General features: G+C 31.9%; 1 protein-coding gene and 3 long non-coding RNA genes across 4 annotated transcripts; all 4 read left to right on the plus strand.

Moving 5' to 3' along the window:
* The first annotated feature begins 835 nt into the window (after positions 1-835).
* Positions 836-1,916, plus strand: LOC105322483 (uncharacterized). Its single transcript, XM_066077744.1, has 2 exons — positions 836-1,732; positions 1,846-1,916. The coding sequence occupies exons 1-2, from the start codon at positions 1,042-1,044 to the stop codon at positions 1,914-1,916; spliced, it is 762 nt and encodes a 253-aa protein (XP_065933816.1). The 5' UTR covers positions 836-1,041.
* Positions 1,917-5,462: 3,546 nt separating this feature from the next.
* LOC136273689 (uncharacterized) lies at positions 5,463-7,467 on the plus strand. The gene is made up of 3 exons (XR_010711910.1): positions 5,463-5,858; positions 6,130-6,251; positions 7,382-7,467. It is a non-coding gene; the product is annotated as an uncharacterized lncRNA (long non-coding RNA).
* An 876-nt stretch (positions 7,468-8,343) lies between these two features.
* LOC105344852 (uncharacterized) lies at positions 8,344-11,235 on the plus strand. Its single transcript, XR_902945.4, has 3 exons — positions 8,344-8,481; positions 10,642-10,751; positions 10,851-11,235. It is a non-coding gene; the product is annotated as an uncharacterized lncRNA (long non-coding RNA).
* Positions 11,236-14,192: 2,957 nt separating this feature from the next.
* Positions 14,193-19,602, plus strand: LOC105344853 (uncharacterized). Its single transcript, XR_902946.4, has 4 exons — positions 14,193-15,861; positions 16,866-16,999; positions 18,011-19,470; positions 19,509-19,602. It is a non-coding gene; the product is annotated as an uncharacterized lncRNA (long non-coding RNA).
* Positions 19,603-20,182: the final 580 nt, after the last annotated feature.

Consider the following 20,182-nt stretch of genomic DNA (forward strand, 5'->3'; position numbering starts at 1 on the left):
CAACGAAAACACATCTCCCCCCTGCACCCGAGGAATTATTGAAAATAATCCGCTGTAACTGCAAATCAAATTGTGAATCCAAACGTTGCAATTGTAAACGACATGGTATTGTTTGTTCCATGAGTTGTGGGGAATGCCGTGGTACGAGTTGCTCTTATTCTATTGATGGAGACATTAATTTTGATGATGAATGAGGATCACTTTATGAACTTTTATCGACTTTAAATCTACTCAAACTATCAACAAATTAAAAAAACTTATATTTTAAACATTTATTAATTAATTTTTTAAAATACATTTATGTCTGTATGTATTTTAATAGCAAACTCTAAGATAAAAGTTTGTCACAATGTATCATTTGAATTATTTTTGGACAAATTTGTGACCCAAAATATCATTAATTTCAAGCAAAAAAAAATATTTTCCCTCTAGAGGATTTAGGTGGATTTTTTATTTAAGTATAATATGAAAGTATAGATGCGTATGCCACAAAAAAATTTTCTGTTGCAATTTGTTTAAGGTCATCCCCCAAATTTTGCTAAATTGACTGGACTAAATGGATCAATTGATATTTGATATACCTGCATCCGATATGTTTGACTCTTGTATGTCTGTTGAAGAAATAAACTTTGGCATAGTGACACGATATGAATACTTTCATACCGAAAGCAAAAGAGAAGCACATTCAATTTATTTTAAGTTAACATAGCAATAAATATTTTTATTTTAATAAATGTTTTTGGTATATATATATATATATATATATATATATATATATATATATATATATATATATATATATATATATATATGTTTTGCCTCGGACTAGAATGTCACGACGTCATTGGACGAAACGCGTCACGTGATTGCCTTATAAATACCTTTACACGGCAAACGTAAAAATTTATACGGCAACATGGCGGACGTAACATTAGTTGAGATGATTTTTTACACAAACGGTCCACCATACCTTTAATTTTTAAGCCCCAAAATATTTAGAGTGATCCCCCCTGTACCCGTGACGTAATAATATTTCGCACAATGGCATCCAGCTGCAGGTTCGTGCAGACGACGGACGAGGAGCGAAAAAATAAGAGAATTAAGCTCAATTCAGAAAATACATTACAATCAAACAAAGGAGCAGCGAAAGAGTTTAAAGAATATTTACAACAAAAAGGAGAATCGGTGGATTTTGAAGCATTTGACAACGTGAAACTGGACGAATGCCTTGGCCATTTTTATATGGATCTCAGGAAAGTGGATGGCAGTCACTATAAGGTAAACTCACTTGAGGGCATTCGTCACGGACTAAACCGACACCTGAAAAGTCCACCATTCTACAAGAAATATGACATAATCAAGGACCCTGCTTTTACTGACAGTAATACTTGTTTTAAAGCTGTTCTTGCTGTCAGTGAGACAAAACGTGTCGGAAAAGGGGATGTTCAGCACTACCCCATCATTTCAGTTCCTGATATACAGAAACTGTACACAAGCATGCACCTCTCCATAAATACTCCACAAGGACTGTTCAACAAAGTTCAGTTTAATGTACGGATGTTCTTCTGTCGCAGGGGCAATGAAAACATGCACGGGATGACAAAAAACACTTTCAAAATTTTCACCGATGACAAAACTGGCCGAAAGTACGTGAAAAAGGTAGTGGACGAGCTAACGAAAAACCATAAAATTGACAAAGAATCGTCTTCAGGAATAATGCCAGAAGTGCCAGGTAGGTGAACTGTTCATCTTTGTTTTGAATTATAAAAAATATCATATTCAAATAATGTACACCAAACTGTTATTAAGTGTTCTTTCTTCATGGATATTAAATCATATTTTTAGGATCCATTTTTTGCCCAGTACTCTCCTATGAGATGTATATATCAAAGTTGCATCCAGAGTGTGACAAATAAGTGTAAAAAAATAAACAAAATAGATTTATAGATCAAAAGTATATATTTGTTTATATTATAAATTAACACACTCAATACACGTTTCATAAAAATAAAAAGTAATGCAAATTCATCCTGATTAACACGTCGAACCTTTTTTCAGACTATGGCAACGACCACTTTGACTCGGACAGTGTTTGGTTTTATAACGCACGGGTTGGTGAAAAAAAACCTCAGCACATTTCTAAGCCGAATTAGTAAAGCAGCTGGCCTTTCTAAAATCTATACCAACCATTCAATTAGAGCAACCGGTGCGTCCATTTTGTCAAAGTCCATGTTTGGTCCGTCACAGGTAATGGCAGTCACAGGACAAAAATCGGTTCAAAGCTTGAGTGTGTACCAAAGAGTCAGTGATGATGAAAAAATGATGATGAGCGACTCTTTAACCAGGAACATCCTGCCTTCAATGCCAGCGCTAGCGCTGCCAGACTTAAACAAGCCTGCTATTCTACCTCGGCCCGCATCACTAGCTTGCGCTGTCCGTCAATAAGACTCTCCAGGAAATTCAAAATGTTGATCTTGAGCTGACATTAATATGAATGAGCTGTTTAATGATTTTGAGGGTCAGGAAATCACATGTACCCAATCAATTTCTGTAAATAAGACCAGCCTTCAACCAGTCTCCATGTTCAGCGATTGCTCTGTTACCATACATCAACTTACAATTAATCAAAAATAAATGTGGCTGTTTTTCTTCAAAACAAAAATGTTAAAAACTGTTTATCACTGTTGAGATTTTAACGTTCATTAGATAAATTTAATTGTTATTTTAATGAAAATTTGTTTGTTTGTTAAACGTTGTTGAGCTATGTCTATTAAATGAATTCAATTGGAGTTATTTTGTTTGTTTACATATAAAACTTTAGGTCCTCGACAAAACAAAACACTTATTAGGTTTGATACTGACTCTTTACAGAAATTTGTGGGGTCGGTAAAGTCCATAGAAGGCGAGGCGGAGCCTCGCCTTCTATGGACTTTACCGACCCCACAAATTTCTGTAAAGAGGCACTCCGCCTCGCCTTCTATGGACTTTACCGACCCCACAAATTTCTGTAAAGAGGCAGTATCAAACCTAATAAGTAATAATATATATATATATAAATAGGATCTCTCATGATTTGCGATGGTATATGATTTTTATCCAACGAGTTGTGTGTTTTCTATCACCGAACCTTGGCGAGGGGATATAAAACACACAACGAGTTGGATAAAAATCATTTACCATCGCAAATCATGAGAGATTCTTTTTATCACATGTTTTACCAAGTATTTTGTTAATCCCAACTTTTTCTGTAAAAATTGTGATTGTGAGCCGCACAATGCATTATTTACAACACGTCAACAACGTTACGCATGGAAAAAAAATTTCTTGAAGTTTAACAAACAAACATTCATTTTCGAACATTTTTTTATGAATTCATGACAAATAACTGAAACAACATTAAATGTTTCAAATTTATATCTCAACACCCCTCAACTGAATTAATTATTTACTTTTTCATTCTACGTCAATCAACCGTCTAAACCTACGTAATGATTAACTATGACGTCACGTGGCGTAAGAACACACAGTGGAATATCAAAAATTTATCCCATGAGTGATATCCACCGTATATTGCGATAAACATGTGATGTGATATATATATATATATATATATTTATCTCATACGTGTGGTGTATATTACCCGTGTGATAAACCTTTGCTATATCAAACGGGTGATGCTATATCAAATACTTCCGGTCCGAACTATTTTTGACACAGCCCCTCGCTTCAACGCTTCAGTGACCTATATGTTTTTACAAAGATCTAGTACTTTCAACATAACTATACTTACTACAAAAATTGATATAAAAGGGATTTTGTCAAAGATTTAAATTACAAATATGAAGGAAAACACATAACTGCGTCGCATAGGCGTCGGAAATGGGGGGGGGGGGGTATTGTGAATATTAAGGCCGGGGGGGGGGGGGGGGCTTATACATATTAACCGTAACCACAATTTTGAAAGTTATACACAACCGTAACCACAGATTTTTGATGAGTTAAGCCCCCTTCCAACTTTCAATTTGCTTTGTGATTTTTATAAAACTGCAAACTACGTTAACTATCAAGGAGTTCATCCTGATGACACGACGAAAACAGAGCGCTCTGGTTGTGTTTATATACAAGAACTTACCGAAATAATGTTTCATAAGAAGTTTATTCCACCACCAGTAAGCACCTTTATTCACTTTAATTTCGAATCATAAGGCTAGTGTCTGTTTTATAGAACATCAACAACTGTTCCTCGTTCGAGTCAATTCAAACTAACGAGCATTCGCAACTTCGTGTAACGTTATGTCAACAAACTTGATTATTCAAGTCTTCTCTTCGGAATTTCCATTTAATCAAGTGAGTAAGCTCTAAGAAAAATTATTTAGAGCTAAAAAATTATTTTAAGGTTTATTTCAGTGAAACTTTACATTTAAACGGTTAGATTTATCTCAGGAATGACGTACTAAATTGTATTGATATTGTTATATATATATATAATTGGATCCAATAATATTGAAGTTAACAATGTATGACATTGCTTAACATTGTTTATGATACAAGTATAACAAAATGACAAAAAGCATGCGATAATTATTTTATTATACTAAACTATTAAGTAATAATGGTTTTACACGTATATAAATTTGATATTTGAAAATATCGAAATTGTGGTCCTTTTTTGTAGACGCTATTAAATATAACCAAAAAAACTTGGAATGGCCCGATTACTAGTAATTAGTAATAAAATTTTAAATTATTGAAATTGACGACTGATATTAAGTACATGTATTGCCTATATTGGTTACTTCATCAACAGTGATCGGGAAGGCAGTTTTAAAGAGTAAAAGAATATTATTCATTTGACTTAAACGTGAGCATTTTTAGATCAGATTGGTAAAGATTGATATATAACCAGTATAACTGGATTGTCTTAATTTGGGGCTTGTTACACCATCATCTCCTGCATTGAAAGTGTGCAGTGAGGATTTTACATGGGTAATAGAAGGTAAATTGAACTTCTTTTATACATTAATATAACGCGAACACATTTAATTTTTTTTACTTAAGTTCTATGGAGGGATTGATCTTTATGAGTTTAATTGCAGCTGGTGTACATGCAATACCTGCATTTCTATTGAAGATTAACATGACGTGTGTGAATACTTAAATTATGATAGGAAACACATCAAATTAAAGATCACACATTTTACAAATCTTTTTAACATTTTTGTTCTTGTTTTCTTTCTATGTTTATAAGATAATGCCTAATATTTATTTCATACGTTCAAATACTACGTGTATTCAAATGAGATAATTTTACCAACATTAAACATTTTCAAACAAACATCGTTTCAAACAAATTGATCATTATTTTCTCTACTAGTGATTCTAGCACTGAAGAACGTTAAGGTTATTTTTAAGTTGTTTTAGAAAATATCGTTTGCAATTTATTCTGTACCCTCGGAAAAACACATAAAAACGTAGTATTCACTTTCGATGGAATTTTTTAAACTGGTTTCCCGTCTATGAATCTCCTTAGTCTAGCTAGGGGTTTTTCTTCAACTAATTCTTTTTATTCAATTTCAGTTGAAATTCTCCTTCAACACAAATCTCATCAGTCTTCTGTTATGTGTTAGGTGTGTCATCAATCTAACCAAATTCTTCATGGAGTTATTCTAATAATTAAAAAGGTATACGAATTCCATAGTTTAAAAAAAAATTATTTAACATACTTAAGTCTGAAAAGTATTGAGCCATTATCACTTGGACGTATATACTCACGATGGTGAAGGTGATACATTCTCTAATCTTTGTCGTTGTGCTTGGAATGATTTACTTCACTTCGATCGATGGACAGCCTTTCAAATGTACGTATTTTTCTTTAGCTGTTTTACATTGAAAGGAAATAATACTATGAACAATTGATCACATTATGTATAAAAAATGGATATCAATAATACCCAATATACATTTTATATAACATCCAATATATAGACATTATGTAATAAAGGATACTTGATAATATTATACTTTCAACAGGATAATTCATTTACATTAATTTTGTAAAATCATTCTTGAATTCAATCAATGCATATTTGTTGAAAACAGTGACTGATAGTATTTTTCTCTTTTTATTAGTTGAACGTATCTGTAATACAAAAACCCCATTGCTGTGCCCCAACTTCTGCGGCTCGTCCATTGACGAAAATGGATGTCCATATTGCCGATGTTGGTATCCTGAAAATGTGCATTAGTACCTGGTAAGGAATTTCAAATTTTAAATGCATAAACATGTTTCTATTTTCATTGAGAGGTTCATTACAGATTAATCAGGAAGTAAATTTGTATTTATCCATAACTGATGATGTTCCAAATTAACGACTGTAAAATCATTTTTATCAATATTAACCACATAAGTCCTGCATCTGTATAAAGTAAAACTAGAAACAAAAGGTGTTTCTTGCTCTTTTGTGACTTTATTTGTTACCCAAAATAAAATTAAAAATAAGCACAATAGATGATTATGTAATAATCACCTTTCATGATACAAATATTAAATTATTAAAAATTGATCTTTTCTCCCCAAACTTATTTGACAAACAAGATATAATACTTAAAAGGAAATTTCAAATTTTCCTCATTTTTTTAAAATGCATGAATGACATGTGACAATTCTTGGAGGAAAACGAAGTAACTGTTATGATTTCAAGGAGGCTTGATGGTCAAAAAATTAACCACCAGATTCACATAACATTTTAAGATAAGATTTGTTTAGGTAAAAGCTTTTAAATTTAAGTATATCCTATATATTTAAAGAGAGCTCTTTTGCTATAGGAGATCAAAACAGTCTAAAAATGGCAACGACCACCAAGCCCTCCTAAAAATCCTATGCAGTTAATTATGATAAAGAAATGAATATTCTATCCTGGTCTGAGGTTGTTTGACATTTGCACAGTAATTGACCGTATTGTGTACAAATTAAAAAAGGTGACCCAGATATAAGCTGCCGTAAGTGAAATGCAGAAATAACAAAAGTGTGAAAACAAATAAGTCTAACTATGAATATTAAACTTTTTTTTCATAAATATTGTAGGACCTTCTATGTAAAGAAATTAAAAAATAACCCTTTAGCCCCTACCTTGAAAATAGTTATAGAGTTATTGTCCCTATTTTATCATTTTATTCAACTTTTTGTCATCGCTACAACTCTTTAACCATAAAATATAGAGAATTGAAATGTTTGCCAATGTCATTAGTTTACTTTAAAGAGCTTTCAATGTATTTAAATATACCAAAAGGATCCAAGTATCCTTTTTAAGCATAAGTTATTGTACCTGAAATTTCTTAATTTCGTTAAAGACACTCACGACTTTTAAACCATACATTGTAGGGACATCAGACTTTTTGAAAATGAAGAGTTGACCTAAGCTGATCAAAAGGATATAAAGTTAAAGATCAAGGTCAAATAAAAAAAATTATACTAAATCTTTTGCCATTATATTTTCTTGAGGTAACGCAGGGAAAGTATGCCATCAATGCTGTCTCTTACAATGTTTTTTTTAAGTAGACATTGTCTAAGGTGCACACCGTAAGTGTCGTTAAACTCTAGTTTATGATTGAACTTGCCCATATATATCTGGTGATAAAAAAGATAAAATTACTTCAACTGTGGGGGCATACCTTTATCTGTTAAAATTTTCTGTAAAAGAATTCATTTTTTGTGACGTACGGAAAAAATGGTTACTGATTTTTCTCATCCACATTGAAATTGAATTTTCATCCTATGGGAATTTGAGTTTGACGTCATCACGATTATTTCGTGCAATCCGTGATTTTTCTCAGGTCGCCATAGGTTCTGACCAATCAATTAACGGGGAGCGTTAAAAAAATTGAAATGTGATAATTTTACAAACACACTCACTAATTAGGTAAATTATTTCCAAACAACATCGTTACAAACAGATTGTTCTTACTTTTTCTATTGTAAAATTAAAAAAAGTGTATAGATCCTTTGAGGTAATTAAGGAAAGATTCGCCTGCATTACAATCATATTGTGCACTCAACCCCCCCCCCCCCCTACAAACATAATAACGTCTATGTAAATTTACATGTAGTATAAACTTCCAACGGTGATTTTTTTTTCAAATTTCCAATTCCGTTCATGAAGGGGATCCAGGATTTTCCTTCAATTATTTTTTTTAATCAGTTTTAAGTTCAAATTTTCTTCCAACGTACTTCTCATCAATCTTCTGTTGCTTGTCACGTAATTTGTTTATCCAACCAATTAATTCATGCCTTTATTCTGATTTAAAAATAAGGTGAACAAATTCCACAGTTTTGTATTTTTTTTTCTTTATAAGTCTAAAAAGTAATGAACCATTTTCACTTGAGCATAAAATTCAACATGGGACAGGTGCTATATTCTCTTATCATTGCTGTTGTGGTTGGACTGCTTTATTTTACTTCTGTCGATGGACATGTGTTGAGATGTAAGTATTTTTTTACATTTGTTTTTTTTTAATTTGTACATAGAAAGCAAATAATGTTATATACAATGAATTGTTCTCAGATGATCAAGTTCTGAAGAGAGTGGCTAACGCACATGTATATCAACATATGTACTGTGAAATCATTTTTTATTCGTGGGAGTCAATGGTCGTGGCTAGCCAAAACTTTCTTGGTTTGTCGGCTTTCTCTCACCAGAGGTTGTGCAACACAAAGCTTATCATTAAGAATCGTTTACACCTATGTCAACGCCGGAACAAGTATTCCTTTTAAAGAAATGATCGGCATGCAATATATCATTGGACAGATCTCTTAAAGTGATTCGAAAACATTACGGCTTATGCAATATAAAGATGATAAATATAAAATATCCTACCGTTTTGTCGATTTCCGAAATAGCAAGGCATGAATAGACTTTACTCTTAGTAGCTAGGCGAATCTATCTACTTTAGGTTAATATTCTTACGCGTGTAAAGGAAAACATGATTTTTTATCATCATGTATGTGTGTATATGTTTTGCTATCGAGGTAAATACATTAGAATATTGTTGTTTAGAAATTTACATGTACATGTAATTAAAGATTTACATGAAGCTGTCACCGCATAGTAAATAAAGTAGTGCAAGGGGCAATGCGTGCGTAAATAGTTAAATTTGCCGGATGCCTCATATGGACACAACTGTTACATGATCAAAAGAAGCATGGCGATCACGTGGTATTGTAGTTTTGAATTTCCAGCGCAGTCAGCTTGAAGGGAAAATATATATAATTGTGCGATGACGTTGTGGGAAAGTTAAAAAAGATCTTAGGAGATAAAATTGCTGCCGATTTGTACAAACTGAACGATGAATCGGGAGCGTGTAGAAACTGCTTTTACAAAACTTTCAACCACATGTCAAACTAGATCATGTGATCAGAATCTTTTATCTCCACAAAATAGTTCTCACAGTAACTTTAAAATAAAAACGAATAAAGGTATCAAAGATTTAAATTTATTTAAGTAATTTTTACTCATATTATCTACTGTAAAATTAATTTATTACATTTTGCCATCGTTTCAGTTTGTACAAGAATCAGGCATTCAATTTGACAGGGTTGTAAGCGAAGTTTTTTTTTAAACACGACCTCCAGTGAGAGGAGAACTTATGGTTTGTGGGGACTTACTAAAGTAATTTCGTTGTTAGCAAGTTCGGGATAATGTTAATAGAATTTAAACAAATGCTTGTACTGTCCGGATCCGGAATGCGGAATTCCGGATAAATGAGACAAAATAACGTATAAAAAATCCGTTCACAAATAAAATCGTCCGTAAACTGAAGCGCCCGGTTATCTGGCGTCCGGATATCTGAGGCCCCATTGTATATACGTTTGTGGGAATGTAAATTCGTGAGCGACGGTTACGCACGAAAGCCACGAACATTGGTACCCCACGAACAACTTTTATGATGATTCCACAGTACATGAATACAGCATGTTCCTGCAAAAGTATTGTAAACCTTTTTCCCGAAAAACGTATCAATTATACGAGACATTCAACTTAAGTTTTTTGACGAATATTGAAGTATTCGAATTTGAATTATAAATAATCAAATTTTGAATGTGAGTAAGATAAAATGTCAATTTTTATCAAGTATGCAAATAGCTTTCATTTTTCAACAAATCATGCCTTTTTTGTCTTGTTGAAAATATACTATCATAATGTATGCCTTTATTCCAATACATGTAGTTCATTCGTAAGAAATTTCAGTCAATACTCATCAGTTTTATTTTGTTAAAATAATATATTTCAAAATCACATTAATTTTCATTGAATTTAAGCAAATATTTCGACTAATGTCAACAAGGTTTGACACCAGTTAAACATCTTAGATATTCCTCTCCTTTTGATACAAACAGCATTAAGGATATGTGATAAAAATGCACTGCTGTAGACATTATTTCATTTTAATTACATTTACATATGTAGCACGGAATTTTTATATTTTTTTAAATAATTCATTGTTTTTGTTCCATGCATACCTATGTATGGAAGTTTAATACTTACCCTTATTCATAATTGTATTTGATGCGTGAAACTGTCTACTAATATCCATTTAGAATTAATGGAAAACTAAGACTAAAAGTAATTTCCCCTCTTTTGTTAGCTGTATTGCCTTGTCATCCGATTCTTTGTCCACCCGATTGTGTCTTGGCTTTTAAAAATGGATGTATGTACTGTCGATGTTGGGATCCTTCAGATCTGATTTAGCACTTGGTAAGAAATTTTATTTTGTTTTTATTAAAATTTTACGAACATGTTTAGAGGTTTATTTCAGACGTATGTGTAAACTTTTTATACTTCGTGTTTTTACAGTATCCAGGATATCATACAAGCAAAGGAACGAAAAACGAACTGCAAACTGCGTTCCACAAACCGATTGTCAATATTATTATTTGATCAAATCTGTTTAAATTGGTTCTTTGGAAGACTTTTTAAAATTACAGATACAGACTTCAGACTTTAAAAGAACTTGCCTGACAAAAGAAATGTATTACATGGTTAATGTATTTGACCTTAAAATAAAATAAGATAAATGAAATATGGTTGTATGTGATATTACCAACAAGATTAATTTTCGAAAGTTGAAGATAAAAACGACGTTAAGGTCAAGATCTAGTAAATAAAAGGTGCCTACAGGTTTATGTAATTCAAGATATAAACTCTTTTAATGATGCTTCATAACAAAATTTTTGTTTCATAGGGTGTACCGGGGCTTAATATTTTGGTAAACACAATAAAAAATCATGCTTTAAACATTTATTTTCTATGGAATGTGAAGGAACAAGAAAAAAGATCAGAGTTTTGTCCATTTTTGACTAATGAAATATATCTAAATTGCCTACAGTCTCTCCAAAATCTGCATTAAACAAGCTAATGGCCTCCTCTTTAAAATGATGTCAAAAAGAATATAGGTACCGGGATTACTTTTCCTATGATTAAATATAGAATGTCAAAATATTGTTTTATTTTCTACATAATATTATTCCTTTAAAGCCGTAAAATACGGAAAAAGATTCATCAAATCAATTATGACGTCATAGTGGTTCTAGCACCAAAAAGACAGTCTGGAATCATTTACTAGATCATAACCTTAATATTACTGAAAAATAGACAATTTATTATATCTTATAAATTATATTGAGTTATGAGTTTTCTTATTTCTAATGAAAAATAATAAAATTGGAAAAACTGCATCTTTTGGTAATATTTGTCAAACTATATTAATAAAATCCTTAAAAGAGGTGATTCTGTTAGAGAAGACATATGTGACAATCATTTTCTATAGCTATAAGACATGTCTGTTTTGAAAATTTTATTCTTATGTTTGAAAAAAGAATATTTTATTTATTTTAAAAAAGCTTTAAAGTATGGGGTAGATTAATTATCGAAACAAGACTTAACAATTGCTCTATAAAAACGCACAGCTATGAAGAATCAAAGTACTGCAAGTACTGAAAAGCGCTAAGTCGGGAAGAAAGTGTTAAAAATATATCGATTAATATGAAAATACATGTAAAGAATCATATTGTTCGTTATTGAGAAAAATGCACTTACTCAGAATTCAGAAATGATGTAGAATTTGGATATGTCTCAGTTATAGAATGCATGGTTCTTTTTAATGATTAATGCATGCTGTCGTGTTACATGAAAACAAAATGCTGATGCCTTTTTAAAAAATCATAATTAAAACATTTCGCAATAAATTTAAGTTTATCTTTATTTTTGAAGCATAGAATGATTTATCCATTTGACTGTAAAGTCAAAATTTACAATTTACAGTATAACAATCTGCCTTAAGCCATGTTGAAAAAATGTTTGATTTTAAAATTTTACTTAATGCATATAACATCCATTTTTTTCTCGAAATAAATCATCATGATATGGCTTTTGAGGCATCCGTATACGATATATAATTTTATTAATAATGACATTTAAATGAAACTTATTGTTAATTTAATACTGCATCTGCATGCAGGATAACTTGAAGATAATTAAGTTCTCCCTATACTGCATAGTTATGATTTTTCCAGAGTACGACTTCTCCATGATACGACTTCTCCAGCATCCGCCAGTAGGTGGCAGTATATCGGAAACGCGAAAACGAAAGTAGAAGTAGGTTTAGAAATCTGGCGACAAAAAAGCGCTGCAGCTATGCTTAGCGCTTTAAAAATCATAACATCGAAACCCGGTCGTCATTTGAAGGCAGATAACAAAAGCTATGATTGGTGATTGATATTTTAAGAATTAATTTATTTTAAATGTTGACATGTCAGGATCTAGAAATTTCAAAATAATTTTCCCACAATAACGAGATCATTTTTCGCAACGACGAGATATTTAATATGTAGTATTTACGAGATTTTTTCTCGTTATAATATGACGAGATAATTAACGTTTTAAAGTGAAAATGTTTATTTATTTTACTTGACATAATGTGTCTTTCGTATTAAGCTGACTGGTAACAAATCATAAGAGTAGATTCTGCGATTATTTCAGCGATAACATTTTGTACTCTTCTTTTTATTGAAAATGTTGCAGAATAACTTCATCGGTCTAGAAATATTGTTTGGAATATAAAATATATGGACTAATGCCTTAACTTGCTTTATTTTTATTTTCGCAGAGAGCAGTTTTGTACAGATTATTCAAAAGTATGTAATATAAAATATCATATGGTTACGATTTCTTTAATTATCTCTAAGATGACTTTAATAACTAACTGGAACTTACTGGTTACGCTATTTATTTTAAATGCCTATGGTGTAGTAACCTAAGAGTTTATGACTCAATTCGTGTAATAACGAAGTAATAAGTGAGAAGTTTTATTACTTACTAGTTAAAGTTATAGTACTGATTCAGCAGTGAATAAATAACTAGGAAATAATGTAAACTCAAAATATAAGATATACATCATTTTAGTGTAATGAATATGAAACGCTTTTTAATAAGCGAAACGTTTTTACATAATATCAAACTGACTGTTTTGGGGTTTCTAAAATATCAATAACTTTGAAATGGTTTTAAATATCAAAGTAATGATTTTTACTACAGCTGAAACCAATTCTTACAATATAGCGTTAACCTTTTGTTGTAAACTTATAGTATTTCACTTTGTTAGGTATCGTTTACTACTTTAACAGAGTTAAACAAAAACAAAAATAACAACGTTGCACCGATGTTTAATTATGCCCATCAGAATGGTTAATTATAATAGCTTTGCACCGAGTTCTCAAATATCGCACTTAAAGTCGTAGTAATACCTTTCATCATGCCGATAGGGCAATCGGTTTTTGGAACGCAGTTCGCAATTGAATAGTGAACTGCGTTCTAGAACGCAGTTCGCAATTCAAAATTTAGAATTCATATTTGGGGCCCGAAATTTTCAGGGGCATCTACTAGTGGTATTTCACTACCACTGTAAAAATATATATGGTGATGCAGTTATCTATAGTTTTTGAGAATAGGGCTTATTCAATTGCGAAAAAGCCAAAATTTCAAAAACTAGAGAAAACAACTTCACCAAGTGTTCACGGTGGCAGTGGTTTACCAACAGTATATGCCCTTGAAAATTTCGGGCCTCAAATATGAATTCTAAATTTTGAATTGCGAGCTGCATTCTAGAACGCAGTTCACTATTCAATTGCATATAAGCCCGATTCTCAGAAACTATAGATAACTTCATCATTATATTTTCACATTGGTAGTAACATACCACTAGTAGATGCCCCTGAAAATTTCGGGCCCCAAATATGAATTCTAAATTTGGAATTGCGAACTGCGTTCTAGAACGCAGTTCACTATTTAATTGCGAAAAAGCCGAAATTTCAAAAACTAGAGAAGACACCTTCACCAAGTGTTCATGGTGGCAGTGGTAAACCACCAGTATAGGCCCTTGAAAATTTCGGACCCCAAATATGAATTTTTAATTTTTAATTGCGAACTGCGTTCTAGAACGCACTTCACTATTCAACTGCATATAAGCCCGACGCTCAGAAACTTTATAGATAAGTGCTTCACTATATTTTCAGAGTGGTAATAAAATACCACTAGTAGATGCCCTTGAAAATTTCGGGCCCCAAATATGAATTCTAAATTTTGAATTGCGAACTGCGTTCTAGAACGCAGTTCACTACTCAATTGCATATAAGCCCGATTTTCAGAAACTATAGATAACTGCATCACCATATTTTCACAGTGGTAGTAAAATACCACTAGTAGATGCCCCTGAAAATTTCGGGCCCCAAATATGAATTATAAATTTTGAATTGCGAACTAGAACGCAGTTCACTATTCAATTGCATATAAGCCCTATTCTCAAAAACTATAGATAACTGCATTACTATATTTTCACAGTGGTAATAAAATATTACTGGTAGATGCTCCTGAAAATTTCGGGCCCCAAATATGAATTCTAAATTTTGAATTAGAACGCAGTTCACTATTCAATTGCATATAAGCCCGATTCTCAGAAACTATAGATGACTGCATCACCATATTTTCACAGTGGTAGTGAAATACAACTAGTAGATGCCCCTGAAAATTTCAGGACCCAAATATGATTTCTAAATTTTGAATTGCGAACTGCGTTCTAGAACGCAGTTCACTATTCAATTGCATATAAGCCATATTCTCAAAAAATATAGGTAACGGCATCACTATATTTTCACAGTGGTAATGAAATACAACTAGTAGATGCTCCTGAAAATTTCGGGCCCCAAATATGAATTCTAAATTTGGAATTGCGAACTGCGTTCTAGAACGCAGTTCACTATTCAATTGCATATACGCCCTATTCTCAAAAACTATAGATTACTGCTTCAGTATATTTTCACAGTGGTTATGAAATACCACTAGTAGATGCTCCTGAAAATTTCGGGCCTCAAATATGAATTCTAAATTTTGAATTGCGAACTGCGTTCTAGAACGCAGTTCACTATTCAATTGCGAACTGCGTTCCAAAAACCGATTTCATCATCATGTTTTTTCACTGTTATACATGACATATTATGATTTCTTGAAATCCATCTGGAAAATTGTAAAATTGCGCATTTATTATTTAAAACGTCTTTAATATTTAAAAAGCGCTTGTTGTTCTGACCTTTCGTGCGTAATTGGTTAAGGAAATTTGGCGCAAATAAAGTCACGTGCATCAAAATCAGACCAAATATCATATAAAAGAAGTTGACGTCTCGTTTATTCGTCACATTAGTTTTATTAAAGTCCAACATGCAATCAAAGATTCTAGGTCTCTTAGCGGTCCTCGCCGTTTGTGTAATTTTGTGTGTTAGCTTCTCGGAAGGAAGGTACTACCCTGGGAAAATAAGTAAGTACTGAATTGTCATCCTCTTTATACGAATTTTCTTCTCAAGATACAACTCTATCTCTAGATCTGTATATGATTATATTTACATTTTCCTGTGTCTTTGCCTGTGATAACACTACGTATCGATTTTGTACTATATAACTCATAAAGCCAAATTGAGGCGCCAGCGGGGTTTGCTTATTTATATTATAATATTTAATCGTTAGATGGTTTAAAATTATATAAATATAAGTAATAAGGAATCATTCTTTGAATATTATGAGATGATAATTTCGGTCGGGGCGTGATCAAATCTATCATAAAGCCCTTCGGGCTTTATTGGATTTGATCACGCCCCGACCAAATTTATCACCTCATAATACTCAAAGAATGATTCCTTATATAGATATTGTTTGAACATTGACATATAATAACTAACTTTTCACATTGTTAAGGTTCTAAAGAAATGTTTGCCAGCGTTTACTAATAAGAGCTCCAAATCTAGAAATAAAGAATTCTACTCTAGTGAACGAATAATGAACGTATTGCTTACTCTTTTTTAATTGAATAGAGTACATTCAGAGTTAAAATATGAAGAAAGTTTTTTTTTTGGTAATCAATACGAATATTAAAAAAAAATAAACTCGTAAAATCGCATATATTTATTATTTTGAATATATGATGCATTTCGAATATGAAATATAATTCATATAACTACTGGTACTCACTTTCCTCAAGAAAAAAATGATTGATTAATAAGATTTTTTTTCTACAAGGTACCCTGTCTCTGAAAAACTGTATTACCTAACATGTATGTCATAGGTTTCATAATATTTCAATAAACAAGCCCCTACTTCTCTTTATATTTTGGATTTAAATATATGTTAATGATCTGTTTTAAAAATTGGTGCAATATAAAATCAACTATTTCAAAATTATTCTCATTATTGAAGTGCTAATCAAGTGTTAATTTGTTGTTAAATGATGTTAAACTTTTAAATGTATTTGAATATTTTCATTTGAAGCATGCCCGCCTGTGTGTGCTATCTACTGCGATTATGGCAACGTGCTGGATCATAATGGATGTGATACCTGCGCCTGCAATCCAGCACCTGGATACTATTAGAAACAACCACTAACTTTATATATCTACTTAAAGGTACTGCTACAATCAACTTTCTCCCGGATGAAATCTGATAAATGACGACGCTATGACGAATGTTTTATTAACGGCCGCCTGAAGTAATCAAAGTACTCAAATTAAAGAGACCCGGGCCCATTTGATGTGTAATGTAACGTTTCGTGAAATGACTTTATAACAGAATAATATACAGCCTTATTGAGTCACTATTGAATAAACAAAGTTTATCAGCATATATTAACAGATTTATATTGATAGTAAATGTGATATCAAATTGGGAGGGTCAGATATTTTCATTCACTGTTGTACTAAGTTCTCTCTCTTTTTTTTTTTTTAATTTAGAACAACAGTTTGTGTCGAGTATGTAGCTATAGCATGGCCATTGCTTACGCAATAAGCCCGGCTAAAAAGTAGTTAGGGGAATCCATATGGTATCTGCGAAGCTATTATGATTGTAAACGTCTAGTTCAACAAGACAAGACAAGACAAGAGAGAGAGAGAGAGAGAGAGAGAGAGAGAGAGAGAGAGAGAGAGAGAGAGAGAGAAAACAAGGCCAATTAAGAAAATGAAAATGTCATTTTAAAAATTAATATACAGATTGTATATAATGCGTTTGTGAAAAAAAAATTTTTTTTTGCGTTACGTATTTGATATCATGTTGGTATATGGTTTCCAACAAAAAATCCCCACGCTTTCAGTTATGGGATACTTTACTTCATTCACCATTAATATGAATACTGATATTGTCATGGTTTTCGATATCGTCGGAAAATCACGACCAGTTCCCTTTCATGCGTTTTGACCATGGCTCGACTGAGTGATTTTTTTCGTTCTGGTGAATAGTTTATGCTATGGTACGATTACGAGGATGGGTCGGCACGGTACTTGGTTAACGAATAATTTCCTTTAAAATTTATGTGTGCGTGTAACATAGTGTTTATTATTTTGTGCGTATGTGTGGTTATGTGTTGTTTTGTTTGTTTATTATTTATGATATCACAAGAAATGTATTTTTTTTGTTATTTTCAGGATGGTTGTCTGTGTATACAAGAAGTCAGAGAAAGGCTTTAAGTACTTTGTTAACTATTTTACAGAATAAAATTTGAAGAAGAAAAATGTATTCGTTCATTTGGTAATACGGTGAAAACTTTGCATAAAAAAAGAAAGGTAAGTTAGATATTTCTGTCTAACACTGTTTATTTCAATATTCAATTGATTTAGAAATGAAACGATAAATTTTGATTAGCGTCTTGACATCTGACCATACATCAAATGGGTTACCTGTCTTTGTTATGGTATGCTAAATGATATACAGATGTATAGGTAACGCATGAGGTTATTATGTTGCGATTTTTATATGTTAAGATAATAAATGTATAAAAAAAATCATAAATAAATTTTGATTGAGATTTTTTTTATCTATAAAAAGCTTTGTTATTCTTTGTCCCTCGTGTTTAATCATTTTCAAGGTCAAAATAATTAAAATTACGAACAGTATAATACATACACTTGCCAGGGACGTTAGAAATTTTGACTAATATATTTGTGATCTGATATATTAGTGATGACGTTCGTGGTGTATTGGAGAATAATGTCAGCGGCATCTCTGTGATCTCTACAATAACTGTAGTAGATTGTCGTGCAATTAAATTTTACATTAAAGTCTATGGGTAGAGCATGTATTATCAACATATTTTAAAACTTGTATCTGAACTTATGCGTACACTCTTTCTTTATATATAAAATCTTACTATTTTCCTTTTCATTTGCCTTACATTTTATTTCTTTCTTAATAATGTACGTTAAAATATTAATTTCTAGACTGTTTGTTATACAAGAAGTCAATCTTTCTCTTTAAAATATATAGTTATACATTAATTTAAAATTCTGATTTGTGTTAGCATTTTACCATACATCAAATGGGTTATCTTTCTTTTTATTGGTATCCTGAATGGTACACTTTAAAGTGTTGTAGCCAGTATGTCGTAGGATAATTTAAACAAGACAATAACCAATAATTGTAATATTTCAGGTGTAGGGAATTATTCTTAGAATATAATGAGGTGAAAGTTTCGGTCGTACGGCGGCGTGGAAGGGCCAGATGAAAAAAGAAATTAATCTTATTCGTTCGGACGAATTAGCTATTTGTTCGGACGAATAAGTTTTTTGTTCGGACGAATTAGGATTTGTTCGGACGAACAAGGATTCGTTCGGACAAATAAATTATTTGTTCGGACGAATTAGCTATTTGTTCGGACAAATAAGTTATTTGTTCGGACGTATTAAGATTTGTTCGGACGAACTAGAATTTGTTCGGACAAATAAGTTATTTGTTATGACGAATTATGATTTGTTCGGACGAATAAGTTATTTGTTCGGATAAATTAGGATTTGTTCGGACAAATTAGGATTTGTTCGAACGAATTAGGATTTGTTCGGACGAAATAGCTATTTGTTCGGACAAATTAGGATTTGTTCGGACGAATTACGTGTCGGACGAATTAGGATTAATCTTAATTCGAATTAGCTATTTGTTCGGACAAATAAGTTATTTGTTCGGACGAATTAGGATTTGTTCGGACGAATTACGTGTCGGACGAATTAGGATTAATCTTAATTCGTCCGAACAAATCCTTATTCGTCCGAACAAATTTTTCGATCCATAGTACATTTACTCGAAAGTACTACATCACCACAGAATGTTCAAGTTAAAATTGTCCATAACAGTTTATGTTAATTAAAAAAAGAATAAATGCTTCTTGACATAATGAAATTTTAGAGAAAATACAGGTGATATGAAAGGGGCAGACATAAAAGGTTGCAGAAACCCAATACATGACAATTGAATTCATCGCAGACGATATTGAAGCACAATTGTGCTAAATTGATCATGTACGAAACAATGCATAGAAATTAACCCAATATTCGTGTAAAATTGAAAATATTAGAATGCAGGGGCAGAGTACAGTAGAAATGCCTGCCTACGTCTGCAGAATGATCAGTCATGCTTCATATAGATATTAAGACACTTTCAGCTGCTGGGATAAGGCTGTATACTTTTTTAAAAATTAAATCACTGAATTATTTAAAGACAATAATATGGCTATGATTTAAACAGCAACCTACTGAAATCGAAAATATCCACTTAATATATGAATAATATATGAACCTTGTCCATGTCTACAAACAAAAGAAAGAAAG

This window comes from Magallana gigas, chromosome 3 (assembly GCF_963853765.1).
Source record: "Magallana gigas chromosome 3, xbMagGiga1.1, whole genome shotgun sequence".
In the NCBI taxonomy this organism is placed as follows: Eukaryota; Metazoa; Mollusca; class Bivalvia; order Ostreida; family Ostreidae; genus Magallana; species Magallana gigas.

What these genes read in the sequence shown, in the direction of transcription:
- LOC105322483 (XM_066077744.1), top strand. Translation starts at nt 1,042, where the DNA reads ATGGCATCCAGCTGCAGGTTCGTGCAGACGACGGACGAGGAGCGAAAA. An exon ending in AATAATGCCAGAAGTGCCAG is followed by an intron (nt 1,733 to 1,845) that starts GTAGGTGAACTG and finishes TCATATTTTTAG; the next exon opens with GATCCATTTTTTGCCCAGTA.